Consider the following 14651-nt stretch of genomic DNA (forward strand, 5'->3'; position numbering starts at 1 on the left):
GTGTTTAAGTGGAAAGCGGACGCCAGGGAACCTAATTCTGATGACGAGGCCCGTATAGGCCACCAATTTTAATATTGTTTTTAACCTGTTGCGTTGCCGATGTGGGGCTCTTTAAATAAAGAAAAAAGATTTATTTGCCTTCCTTCCGCAGCTCCAACCCCAGTTTGCTCCGAACCACCCACCAAGGAGAGACCACTTGTTTCATGTCTCGCTCCTTAAATCTTGTTTTCTCTCCCCTACCCCCCCTACCACAGCCCCCGAACAGCTGCCTGACAATAGGGTGCGCCATCTATCTGCAGAGATCGCAGACAAGTGTGGAAAAGTGCCCATAGCACAATTGGTCTTGGATCGTTATTGTGAAGGGGCTCATTATTTCATTCCCCACGTCAGCACCAGCAACGGGGTAGAGTATCGCATCTGGCGATGAAATTCCCCATTCACCATCTCAAAATAAAGTTGCTGTTGCCCACAGTTGTTTGAACAACATGACGCAGGAGCTCACACTCGAAGACACCGAGGGATACCGTTGGTGGATTTCAATGGACACCGGAACACTTTAAGCCCTGCTCGGAAAAATGCGGCTACTTATTGCAAACCAAGACATCAATTTGAGGACGGGCACTTGGCCGTCACGCTTCATTATCTGGCAACAGGTAATTCATTATTCATCCGATACTCGTACGCCACCATCCTGTGTCTGAATTACAGGAGACAGCATGATGTCGCTTCAGTACACTTTCAGAGAGGCTCACAACACTATCCCACAGATCGTTGCAGAAGTTTACTTGGTGCTTTATGAGGTCTTAAAAAACAAGTTTGTCAAGGTAATATATTTCTGTACTTCCACTGGCACAAGCAATAGCAAGCGTTGTTGTCTTGATTGTCACGGTCTTTTACTAGTTGATTGCAACAAGAAATAGCCCGTTCTTGTATATTTTGATAGCAGAACTGTTGTACGCTATCGGAATTCTCGGCAGGTTGTTATCAAGGCCGCCATGGCGTCATCTCAAGCAACAGATGCCGAAGTTATCAGTGTTGTATCAGATTATCCGCTCGCAATCGAAGGGGGGACTACACACGTGCGAGACTGACGGCGCTGGGGTGGCGTGATTGATGGGTTCAAAGACGGGAGAAGAAAGCACCGGAGGTCTTTCAGCGCTTTCAGGGAGGAGCTGGTCACGGAACAGAGCGGAATTAGCCTGAGGTCTGCATCGAAGCCCAGATGATAAAATAAACCATTCTCTTGTTCTTTACTATGTCGTTTGCACTTCCTCCGTGAGGGTGAACGGGTCGGGGACGCCCCCTGAGTTTGGTACTCCCGTCCTTTAAGGGACTGAAGGTAGAGAAGTTCCCACAACGCTTTGTTAAACATGTGTTGTACTGTGGCAATTTAAATTTTGTGAATGCAGTATTGAGAAAGCATTTTCTGGTTGATTTCTCCTACAGGCTCCTAGTGTGCCATCTGAATGGGGAGAAGTTGCCAATAAATTTTATGCACTCTGGCAGTTTTCACACTGCGTGTGTGTGCCGTGGATAGCAAACACGTTGTTATTTATGCCTCCACTAGAAATAGGAGCAATGTACCACGATTAGAAGGGCACTTTCAGAATTGTCTTGATCGCTCTTGTTGAAGCCGATTTGAACTTCCTGTATGTGGATGTTGGAAGGAATGAACGACTAAACGACTGCAGCATCTGGCATTCATGTACCCTAAAGAAGGAACTGGAAGTCTCCTGCAATACTTCCGGAACCACAGTGCTTGCCACACAGTGCTCCTCTAAAGCAGCTGTTAATGAGAGTAATTACATTTTCTTTCGGCAAACATCAAATAAGCCCACTGTTGAAAATACTTGTTTTACAAAAATGTGATTGCCACGCCATTCTGCTTTTTTTTCCCAGTATTTTAAATTCTCTTTTATCCCCATTTAACCCTTTGTTGGGCATGAGAAAGTTTTTATAACGATTTTATACCCGAACGCTGAGAAACCTTATGAAGCAAAGAAAAAAGAGGGACTCATTTGTCCCGTGAAGCAGCTAAGGAACTGCGATGAAATGGGACAGGGTATATCTCATGGTCAACTTCAAGCCCTTTTCGACTGTCTGTAAAAAGGCCCACAAATCATTACGGATTGTGGGACAATGCAAAAACTCCACAGGTGCTTTGTACAAGCACCCAAACTCCATTGTACTCTTTGCACTCCATTGTGCACAGGCTGCGCCTAGGATGTGTTTTTTGCTATGATTTTCTGAGGGGCACTGCAAGCTTCAGGCACACAAGTCATCGCGCAAGAATTCTTCATTCTCATATAATGTGGTGTGATGTCATTCTTGTTCCCCTACTGGGCGGTTTCCCTGGGTTTTCCCTCAGATATATGAATACAGATGTCAGTACAGTTCCCTGTAAAGTGGACCCAGGAAGCGCTATTCTACCTGCGATAGTTGTCGCGTTGCCCGCCTGAGCGCGGCTTACTACAGCAAGCCGTTCCATCATATTTACCAGCGCCATTTCTCAGCATTTTCTTTTACGGATGTGGCTGTTGAACGATTTTCCATTGCTCTTGCTTCTGCTTGGGCATGGAACCTAAAGCCTCTGATTTTGGGATATTGTTGGGATCATTCTGATCTTTTGACTAAAAAACATGTCCTCCATGGTTATTTGTCCTAGTTTTCCTATAATCGAACCACTTAGAGATGGAGTTGAACCTCGCCATAACAAATGTCGATGTAACGGAATCCTCCGTTTAACAAAGAATTTCCACCGCTCGTACGCGTCCCCATCAGTGTTGCCAATTTAACGGATTTCCCGCTAGATCTGGCGGATTCAGTCGCGTATGACGGGGCAAATTTTTGATTTGACGGCTAGCGGGAATTCTGGCGGTGCCCTCCCCAAATTTGACGGATCCTAGCGGAGTCAGCGGGATTCTGCCAGATTCTAGCCGAAGAATAATTGTCTCGCTCGCGCCCCTCGCTGGAACAGCAAACACAAACCAAAAACTGTGCTGCATACTACTTTACGCAATAATTTCAACTGTACAAAGCACATCCAACACCCAGTGAGCGAAAAGGGCGATAAATATCATGTCACTCGTGAATTCATGCAGGCCGTTGCTTTCGGTACGGAAAGTCAGCACAGAGAAGGCTTGTCAGAGGGTCATTTTGTCGTGCAAATAAAGTCATATTCAAAAGCTTCGTTGCGATACTGGGACCATGAAACGACTATCCGAATTTGACTGTTCCTTCGGGACACCGACTTGCCTTTTCTTATTGAGCGAGTTGTCCGGACTCTCAATCTTGAGGGAGTTACCCATGTCTTCGCGTCTCGACCGCTGTCGCGCGTTCGATGCAGTTTCGGTTCGAAGCGTTGCTGTCTCTGTATGCCCTCACTTCGCTGGAATGCCGAAAGTCGTTTATACCCAAAAATTCCGCAATGAGTGGCTCAAGGACCCACTGCTGAGCTCATGGCTACGATGCAGAACGCAGGCAGACGGTTCTGAGGCGGCTGAGTGCAGGTATTGTGGATGCGCTTTAGGCTCTAAATATTAGGATTTGAAGGCGCATGGCAACAGTGCGAAACACAAGGCTGCGGTGGGGCACATATCGTCAGGTCAGCAGACTGTCAAATTTGCCTTCCAAAAAGTGAACCCAGCACATGATGCAGAAGGCAGAACAGCTCTTTTTATCGCAGAGCACACATCAGTGCTTACCGGCATCAGTGCATCCGGCTGACCACTTAAATGGGATTTACAAGTGTTTTCCGACAGTGCTGCAGCAAAGCACTGCAAAATGCACCGGTCCAAATGTTTGGCAGTGCTGAAAAATGTGCTTTTCCCCCCACTTCAAATATGGCCTTTGCGCAAGATATTGGCGAGTCGTTCTATAGCTTGATCATAGACGAGTTCACTGACATTAGTGTGACCAAGATCCTGGCTGTATCCATGATATACTGCTTGATCATATACTGGTTGCCTGCTGAGAAGATACAACCTCGCAAAGGGCAAGATGAAGGGACTCGGTACAGACAATGCAAGTGTGATGGTTGGGATAAACAGCGGAGTGTACCAAAGGCTCAAGAGGAAGTTCCCGCTCTTATTCTTATCCGCTGTGTCTGCCACTCGCTACTGCTATCGATTTCTGCGGCGTCGGATACGCTCCCTAGGAACCTTGAGTACCTGATCAGCGAAACGTACAACTGGTTCTCCCTGTCTTCTGGGAGACAGATCGCCTACAAGGAATTGTACGCGCTTATAAATGACGGTAAAGAGCCACTAAAGATTGTACAGTCATGTGCAACGAGGTGGATGTCAATTGAAAGCGCCGTGGTCAGAATAATGAACCAGTGGCTGGAGCTGACGACGCACTTTGAGCTCGTGAGGCACACGGAGAAGTGCTATGCTGCAGAGGTGTTATACGCGATGTACAAGGATGATATGAACATGGCGTACTTTTCGTTTTTGCGACCTATCTTCGGAGAAGTCCAGAATGTAAACAAAGCGTTTGAGGCAAATGACGCAGACGAAACGAAGCTCCTGAATGACCTAACACTTCTGCTTACTTCCCTCGCCAAAAAGGTGGTTCTCCCAACAGCCAAACTGTGCCCACTTACTTCGACACTGGAAGGGAACTTGGACCCTAGACCCTATCTGGGTTACCTATTTGAGAAACAGATGGCGGAAATGAAAGAATGTGGTACGTCCTTACAAGACGAGTCCAACATCAGAGCACGCTGTATCAAGTTTGTTCTCGCGCTCGTAGAGCAAGTCAAACAATCTTCCTGGTAACATCGAAGTGTTACGCAAGGTATCAACGCTGTTTGTCGAGAAATCCCTGAGTGCGCTGAAGGAACCGCTTGCACCACTCCTGGAGTCTCTGAATGTGGATGCAACTGAAATTGAGAAGATCGAGACCCAGAGGAGAAACATCACACTGCGGAATTGGGAGCACACAGAGTCAACGCACGGATTCTGGTGTGAAGTGATGTCTCACAGGAACGCTTGCAACGAAAAACCATATCAGGAGCTCGCAAACTTTGCGTTGTCAATGCTGGTCTTGCCATATTCCAATGCGGAGGTGGAGCGGACATTCAGCCAGCTGAATGTAGTTAAGAACAAGCTACGGAACGAACTGAAGCCTGACATGGTAGAAGCGCTTTTGACAATTCGTTCAGGTCTGAGGCATCATGGAAAAAGCTGCTTTGACTACGATATTCCTCCTGCTGTGATGAAAAACATTGGAACGACAGCCAGTTACACGTCTTCTGAGGAGCCCATACCGTCGTTGTCATCCGAGATCAGAAGTGCCGCTGTTCCTGATTGGGAAGAGGAGGCTTTTGGGGAAGCTTTCTAATAATAAGCATCGTACAGTACATCCAGTGACCCAGTTTACCTGTCCTGACGGAAACATTTCAGTTACGAGTTACCGTGTGCAACTTTTACCTCTGCGAAATAGCAGGTTGCCCCTTGTCTGGTCCATTGCATATATACAGTTTGCAACATTTGAATTCATTTGTATGCGTCAACTCGCCAAATAGCCAAACAGCGGATTTTAGCGGCGTGCGCGGCATATTTAGCGGATTCTGGCGGATTACGCTCCTGAAAGTTTGGCAACACTGGTCCCTATTGATGCCAATGTATTTATGCACTTGATTTAACAAAATACATTAGATTGGTCAGCTCTATTTAATGAACTCTCTGTGCAATCAAAGCCCTTTCCCTTTAACTACGAGGAGGAGGAATGTTCCCCTCTCCACTGTTGTCAAGACCAGAATTTTAGCTACGAACCAGCGCGAACCGAACACTCTCCGTACTCTCGACACAGCGCGCCACCTGCGAGCGCGTTCGGCGCGGGGACTGCGTGGGAAGCTGTCGGAATGCAAGTTCACCGTAGGCGCGGTGTTGGTTTGTGGCATTTTCGAACGGCCTGGATTATTCTGAATCAACAACATATGTTTTTCTGCATGACACTGTTCTGTGGTTTTACGAAGAATAATCGCAAGCAAAATGCACGGGATTTGTAATACGAATGAAGGCGAAAGGGCTATTGCATTGCATGTACACCAGCTGCACAGAGTCCTCACAGCGCTTGAGAGGCGTCTGGAATTCGAACCGCTGTCATGTTGATGCACATTGTTTTACGTAGTCACCCAAAAGGAAATTGTGGTGTATAATAACGCGTTCATTTTGTCGCGTCCGGAAAACCGTTATTTTAAGCCCGAAGACTGTTTCATTACACATTTCAATGCAAAATGTGTACACAGCAGCCAATGCCTTCACTAATTAAGCTTACTGTAACAGTTGTTGTTTAAAGTTCAAGCAAATTTTAACTGATGATCCACAGCTAACTTTCCGGCGTTCATCGCAAACCACGAAATTCCTAGTCGTGCACAGCATAAACAAGTTTGAGTAAGCTACCCGGAAAATGAAATTATGAAAATCTTGTTCATGCAACGTAACAGAGCTAGCAGGCGTTTTAAATTCCATATTGCGGATTAGTGATAAGAAATTTTTTTTTAATTTACCGCTGAGCGTTTTTGTCAGTGTAACCTTTTATGCCAGTCGGTCTGCGGGCTGTTTTCCAGCGAAGAGCGTCATAAAAAATCGAAGTATGGGGCATTATGAGCTAACGACCTGTTGTGCCATGAACTATTAACGACAATCGGAAATAATGATGCAGTTGATATTACTGTTTGAGTGTGGGGTCCTTGCTTCACACGTGTACTTATTTAATTCTGTAAAGTCCATTGAATACTACCCGCAATGTTATAGTCTTTCGCGCCACACTGCAAAAACTTTGCGTTGAGACTACACCACATGTACATAGAAGAAACATACATATAGAGAACGTAACTATGTTCGATGTATGGTTCAACAAGCTAGGAAATGCATGTAGCGCCTGCGCTATCGCTGAAGTTTACTAGATGCCAAATCCTTTGCCGACTTCAGTTTTTGCTCTGTTTTATTTCTAAGTCTTATGAAACGCAACTCATATGCAAAAAAATATACACTTATGCTTCTGTAAGGGCGACGGGGCGCCCGAACAACGATTCATTTCACGAACGCACAGCTTCGCGAATGGACTGAACCGAAGCGCCCGCAGTCCCCGCAGGAAATACTCGCACGATGGCGCCACGGTCGCTACAAAATGGCCGCGCAGTGGAGACGGCGAAAATTCTGGTCTTAAAAATGGAGCGTGTAGACACGTGCGCCACCACCATTTCGAAACCGGCGCACCAAGGACTTCCTCGCACCTGTTATTGCGACGCAGACCCTTCGCGAAGCCTAATGTGCTTTTCTTGATGCCGATGACAGTAGGTCGCGGTTTTATGCTGGTTTTCATTTGTTTTTGTTTGCGCCACTAACGCCCACTGTGGTACAATCCGCATTATGCCGCTGCCAATCAAAGTTCTTTTCGGTATTAAACAGCCCTGTACCCTCATTATTTCTGAATTTTCTTCTCGTGCGTTTGTCAGCCATCTTGAGTGCAAGTGGACCAACCAAGAAACACACAATCGCACAGGAGAAAGCAGTAGAGGCCATCCTGAGTTACGAAAGTCACAAACGCTCCAACGGATTGTGCATAAATTACATATTACCTAGCGTTATGTGATGAATAAAACTTGATATTTTGTGCCCTCCGTAGCTTGATACCTGTTTTATGACAAATGGCGCTTTGCAGTACGCACGGCACAGATGGTGGCGGCTACCATATTTTTTTCACTTGGCATGTTCCATTTAACAAATGTCTCTGCTTAACATAAACGAAGAGCCAGCATTTAGAAAATCGTTATATTGTGGTTCAATTATTGGAAACTGCAACTGCAAATTGTGTTCAATGTGCGTACACCGGCCAACTAAGCTAACACTTCAGCCACGCAAAACATCCCCCCTAGCGAGAATACGAGTTCTGACGCTACAAATGAGCGAATATTCTATTATTCCAGTGGAGGCTTTTTCTGTGTCATTACCGCAGTGCAAGAAACGAAAATTTCCTTTACCAGACGTTTCTTATCACTATGCGAAGGTTTCTAAAGTGGCACATGAAACGATGCAACAGTCTCTGAGAACACCGAAAAGCAGATCCACCCTAATATGCCCCCCAGCTTTTGATGGAAGAGTGAAACTGCTCCTCATTTTACGTATTACCCCTCATAGACGGAGCTACAGAATTTTGGGGAGAAAATGACTGCATTGTGTAACTGGAGCCTGCATTGAAGAAGTGATAAGAGGAACACCACTGTTTAAGTGTCCAACAAAGGGTTAAAGCGATACTAACTCAGCCTGTGTGACAGGGGCATAAGGTGATTATGTTTTTAGTGTGACAACAATACTTGACCACAACGCTCTCACAATTCGATACCTAGGTGCAGCGCGAAGTCCACTGTCTTGGCCATAATGATGAGGGGTACATCTTGACTTTGTATTTCTTTGATCCAGAGTATTAAGGTGGCCTCCATATCCAGGTGCTCTGGGGCCCAAAGCCTCTTTCTCTCGGACGCGAAAGTCTTCAATACACGGGCACCTTCAATATGTTTGTGATTTCAGATGACCGTCGATAGCGTACTCTTCAGTATTTCAAACTTCTTTGCAGTCTCATTCTTGTTCAGGATGCCAGTACTGACTTCACAGAGGATTTCTAGCATCTCCTTGATCGTCTTCAACCACTACTTCCCTCGTGAACTAATAGCCAATGTTGTGCACGTGAAATGATGACAGCAACGCCAGAAAAATGTCGAAAAAAAAAAACAAGGACGGCCTCCTTGAAAGAAGGGGAGAGGAGAATATGGAATTTGGTGGCATCTGCTGATTGGGAGCAAGGAGGAGAGAGCTTGGCACTACGCCAAGCCGTACAGAGGGGGCGGTAGCTGGGGAAAGCAGAGAAAAACATTCGTCTTTCGATTGTGGCTCGCAGCTCAAATTATCCGTAGTGAAGTCAATTCGAGTACCAATTAACGGGCTACAGTATACACTGATGTATATTAGAGCATGGTGGGACCATGATGACTTGCTGAAATTATCCAGAAATTCGAATTAACGACGTGTTAATTAACGAGCTTTTACTGTAGTACATGTTACATAGTACATATTGAAGAGCAACGAGTCACAACCAAGCAATAAGACTCAGGACTCTGATAACATACCATATTGTTCGTCTCATGTTGGTTCCCGAATAGGCCTCAAAATGTCATCTTAAACTTACTTTTTCTGTTACACTAATCCTGTGTGTACGTGAATATTTGCCCTGTTGTTTTTGGCTTGTCGTTGCACCGAGTGTAAAGCATTCACAAATACCGTACTTACTCGCGCATAGAACACACATTTTTTACTCAAAAGAAGAGGGTGAACCAAGGGGTGCGACCAAGGGGTGCGTCTAATATGAGGGGGAAAAAATTGAACTCGACAATCATAGTACACAAAACTTGCATTTTATTGCCAGAGGACCGTGTCAGTATAGTCATCGTCCTCGGAGTTGCTTTCCGCATTCTCTTTGTCGCTGTCGCTATCGCCGTCACGACCCTCCCAGACAAGATCGTCCTCCATGCCGTCCAGGGCGGACGATATCCCAGTCACTTTAAAACTTTCTACTTCCGGAAACTTGCTGCTTTTTGGACCCCGGAACGCCATGCGTGTCTTCTTTGTCGCCACGATGCTGTCCTTTTGCTTTCTCCAATATCGCACCTGTGTGTCGTTCACGCAAAATCTTCGAGCAGCGTCACGATTTCCATGCTCCTCTGCGTGCATGATTACCATGAGCTTGAATTTCGATGTGTAGTTTGCACGCTTCTCCATCGCATGGAGAACCAAAAGTTCAGAACGTATCACGCTGCCACGAAGTCCACAAGCATTATCGACAGAAACCAGAAACGAACACAAATGAGCGAGAGGAACCAGAGAGGGACTCTCCTCCTCATGTCTCAAGTCCTCACCTCATTGGCTCGTCTTTCCGTCCACGTGCCGTTCTCCTCCTCGCAGCCAGCGCGGCGAAAGGAGAGAGAGAGGACGGAGGGGACATGACTCATGCTTTCCTGTACGAGAGCCGCCCATGATACGAAAGTCTGGGTGCATCTTATGCGGGGGGGGGGGGGGGGAAGCGACCACAATTGGGTGCTCAAGTTGGGGGTGCGTTCTATACGCGAGCGCGTCTAATATGAGAGCATATACGGTATAGAACAGTTGACTTCCAGTCCGTGTCCTCAAGCTTCTTGCTTTGTGAGTGCTTTAACTTGATCCTTGCTCAAACCCTTGAGAAAGCAAAGCCAGTAATGGCAGTAATGATGGTTATGCTTTATTCAATTGGATCCACTATATCTGCTGTTGGTGTGTGCACTCCATTTAATGACAGGGAATATTTAACTACTGCTTGGGGAGCAAGTAGCATGGCCATTGCTCTGTGTTTCCCTTGTGGGACAGCTCTTACACAGTGTGCCATCATTGCCCCAAAAGTATCGCATTCATCTGTTGTTGATGATGGAGCCAGGTTACTGACTACTGCCCTCAGCAGATCTAGCTTAGCAGCCTGGAGGCTGTCCAAGGTCCTTTGCTGTTTTCCACCACCGTTGCCGTTGCCAACCACCACCGTTGCCATTGCACCATTGCTGGAGCTCTCGTCTGACTGTGCAGGTCTCCCTTCACTACCTTCACAGGGACCGTCCATATTATCATCTTGGGTTGCTGTTGAACTAAGGGCATTTGTTGTACCCTGCAAGAACACATAATGAAATGTGGATTAAATGTGAATTACGTCTATTTGTGTGTTTCTCAAGCTGTTATTTCTGTGACTGCCAAACGTTGCTGCATCCTACTCCCCGACAGTAAGCTTAACATACAATACCCTGCTGAAAGCTTTTAGGATGTAGCACTCACCTCAGTTCCAGGTGGAAGAGTCACGTTTGACTTGCTTTGGCGCTCCTTGCAAGCAGAGGCAAGGAACAACAGGTCTTTATAGTGCACCCACTTTGGTCGGTAGACATCATCTGCACCCACACCAGACCTTGAAGACTTCTTTACTTTACGCTGCTCTCTGCTGAACTGAGAACGCAAGTTGTTCCACTTGCTTTTCACTGCCGTGACTGCAAAGCAAAACTGCCGTGAATGCAAAGTCCTCACATCAGCAATTTCCAAGCACACACAAGTCACGCTCACATAAGGTAGTAGGAATAATGTTGAATCATGAGTATTTCTATTGCACACTGGGCAGCCTAACATAGGTGTAGCATTCAAAGGTCTATCATGTGAGCTTCACATGGCATGGATATAGCTACAACATACAATGTTGCATAATGCTAGGCATTTTTGATGTAGCTATGTTTGAAGCTCCTACCAAAATATTGCAAGTTTTATACAGTGGCCCACTTGCTGTTGATAAAAATATGGATATCATATACCTGTGCTCTGCCTTCACGTACTTGGTAACTGATTACAAGCTGTGAGAGGTGCAAATCACACACCTGGTTAGTTCCAACTCAAATCGAACAATCCGGTACACTTGATGTCTCGAATGAACGGGAAAACAAAATATGTTGAAGCCATTGGTGAGTTGGGAGAAATAAATACTTTCCGAATTCTCTGCTCTGCGTGGTTCGGGAAATAGGAGAGGAGGAAAAAAAATACCTCTCATAAGGCAATGTCGTCGCGCAAAGGTTTGAGCGTTCTCTACAAGGCCATTTCTTGTCGCATTGTAGAAATTTCTTGATCTGGCTTTAGGCCACTTAGGGCACAATAGACTCCTGCGTTGGCAATACTGTGTCGGTTTTCGTTTTTCTTCAAAAAAATATCAAAGTTGACTCAAAAAGCGGAAAAGCACGATATGTATTCACTGCAACTTTGCAGACGACGTACAAAACTGATAAGATTGAGCTTTATGCCGTTTAATTTGCCATTGATGGGGCTATCGAATTATATATAATTTGTTACTCTACTCTATCAAGAGCGTAAGCGATACCTCTTCAAGTAGCACCATACCTCCGAAAAATGACGAATTTCGGAAGCCTGTATCTGAAAAACCCCACCAAAAACTTGCTTCAAAATTTTTATATGTCATAGGTAGTCTCTTATACACAGCAGGAAAATCAGAATTCGGACTTGATCGGTAGGCGCACTGTGAATTTTCTGCCGGCCCTATATGCGGAGCGCCTTCAAGTGGTAGCACCGTGTCCCGCGTCTTGCAAAATCGAATTTTCCAAAGAGACATTCAACTTCTGTCTTCACATGAAAAGTAATTGCTATCGTTTTAAGCCGTTCTGAGTGTTTATGCTTTATAACAGTGTTGTAATCGCTGAATGTAGATTGTGGAGCAACCAGATGTGCCCGCATTTTTTGCGTGATGTCACACATGCATTGCAAGTGCTGGGAGCCCACGAAGAACAGAGTGCTTTTACATCTTTGTAAGAGGTATATCTGTTCAGGGTGAGCATATTTACTGTACACATTATGTCAGGAGAGACGCAGTGACAGCATTCTTAAAAACATTCCCTTTCGTACGGCCCCATGACCCTGGACGGCGCAAATTGCACTGAGGAAAGTGTCATTGTGTAGTGGTCTTATGCATACACTCGAGGCTAATTCATGGTGCCCTTTGTGAACCTTGCCGAAACAGCCCGACTGACACCGCTGTTCAATATGTTCTTCGGTTCAACATGCTGCGACCACGGGAAGCTCCTAATCGGATTAACTCCCGGAAGACACCTTGTGCAAAGTTTCGCATCATGCTCGACTAGAGAAATGCACGGAGTGCCCTTATACAGAGTGTGTGAAGACATCTGCATTACTGTACTGTGTCGTCCTGGCATCACACCAACCTCAATGGCCTCTTCGTTTTACAGCGCTGACCGTGTGTATTGTGTTGACTAACTACCGCCTCATACACACAAAAAAAGTGCTTCGGACAAATGACTTTCGCTTTGCTTCGGAGATCAACGTAGCTGCCATAAAGAACGTGGTTCGAGCAGATCAAGGCATAACAGAAATGGCCTAGCTGCGCAAAAGCTGCTTCAAGTACTTCACAACAAAGGTGGCTGAATCACAGCACCCAGCAATGTCGCCCACATTTGAAGGAAGCTCACAGGGTGAGCCGTTTGTGCACCTGCCTGACGTGGTCGAAGAAACATCTGAAGTCATTAACGTCACACAGCTTAAGCCAAGAAGGAAGTCGGTGGAGGCATGTGCACAGCGGAAACACTCCGAAATACGAGAAGAAATGGGCAGAAAGACAGTCCGTAAACTGGAGGCCACTTTCCGTGTTGCCTTGCCAGGAACATCCAGGAGTAACTGCCAGGACTGCAGTGAGTTAGCATGTAACGTGAGAAGAGCCTATCAAGAAAATCTGACAAGAATCTCCTATCAAAAGTAACACTAAGGAAAGTGGCTCCTACAACAGCCTAAAGCAGTTCATGACACGAGCACTCTCATCCACCCGGAATGCTCTGCATTACGTTACCTTCTTACCTTCGTTACCTTGTCTGCTTCTCTGTCCAGTAGTTTTTATTTTGTGTACTGTAAATATGCTTCGATATGATCACCGTGGACAAATATACCTCTTATAAAGATGCAAAAGTATTCTAAAGCATTCTGTTCTTCGCGGGCTCCCAGCACTTGCAATGCATGTGTGTCATCCCCCCAAAAAATGTGAGCACATCTGGTTGCTCTACAATCTACATTCACCGATTACAACACTGTTATTAATGCTCAAAATGGTTTCAAATAATAGCAATTACTTTTCATGTGAAGACAGAAGTTGAAAGACCCTTTGGAAAATTTGATTTTGCTCCACGGGGGAGACGGTGCCACCACTTGAATGCGCTCCACGTATAGGGCTAGCAAAAAATTTGCAGTGCGCCTACCTATCAAGTCCGAATTTTGATTTTTCTTCTGTGCATAGTCTAAGGAATTACCTACAACATATAAAATGTTCTAGGCAAATTTTTGGTGGGGTTCTTTAGATAAAGGCTTCCGAAATTCGTCATTTTTCGGTGGTATGATGCTACTTAAAAAGGTATATCGCTTACATTCCTGACAGAGTAGAGCAACAAATTATACATCATTCAATAGCCCCATGAATGACAAATTAAATGGCATAAAGCTCAATCTTATCCGTTTTTTACATCATCTGCAAAGTTGCAATGAATATGGTGCTTTTCGGCGCTTTGAGTAAACTTTGATTTTTTTTTTTCAGAAAAAGAAAAATCGACACAGCACTGCGAACGCAAGAGCCTATTGTGCCCTAAGTGGTCTAAAGCCAGGTCAAGAAATTACTACCATGCGACAGGAAATAGCCTTGTAGGGAATTCTCAAACCTGCGCGCATACATTTTTTCCTCCTCGCCTATTTCCCGAACCGCGCAGCGCAGAGAATCCGGAAAGCGTTTATTTCTCCTAACTCACCGATAGCTTCAACAGATATTCTTTTCCCGTTCATTCGAGACACCAAGTGTACCAGATTGTTCGATTTGAGATGGAACTAGCCACCTTTTTGTGAGCAGCTCACACTGAAGTTTGTGTAAGAGGAAAAGGACACAGCGACCATGACTTAGTGCTCAAAGAAATATGCTTATATGGCCTCACACTATAACCTTCCAGACAGCCTAAGTAGAGGATATAAGAAGAAAAAGAAAAATAACGGAAAGAGGAAACCATAGGTACATGTGGGAGGTACAGACAAAGC

The 14651-nt window shown here is 45.5% G+C and overlaps 1 protein-coding gene across 11 annotated transcripts in view; it reads right to left on the reverse strand.

Moving 5' to 3' along the window:
• The window catches only part of LOC135371405 (piggyBac transposable element-derived protein 3-like), a 140239-nt gene that overhangs the window by 86026 nt on the left and 39562 nt on the right, over nucleotides 1–14651 (reverse strand). For 2 of the 11 annotated variants that reach the window (XM_064605470.1, XM_064605469.1), the window contains 2 exons: nucleotides 10857–11062; nucleotides 10262–10692 (listed from right to left, as the gene is read on the reverse strand). The exons of the other annotated variants lie outside the window; for them this stretch is intronic. In XM_064605470.1, the coding sequence (XP_064461540.1) occupies nucleotides 10279–10692; nucleotides 10857–11062 (620 nt within the window). In that variant the 3' untranslated portion in view covers nucleotides 10262–10278. Of the gene's footprint in view, nucleotides 1–10261; nucleotides 10693–10856; nucleotides 11063–14651 lie in introns of those variants that run through there. 11 annotated transcript variants of the gene reach the window in all.

The sequence above is a fragment of the Ornithodoros turicata genome, unplaced genomic scaffold (assembly GCF_037126465.1).
Source record: "Ornithodoros turicata isolate Travis unplaced genomic scaffold, ASM3712646v1 Chromosome11, whole genome shotgun sequence".
Taxonomy (NCBI): domain Eukaryota; kingdom Metazoa; phylum Arthropoda; class Arachnida; order Ixodida; family Argasidae; genus Ornithodoros; species Ornithodoros turicata.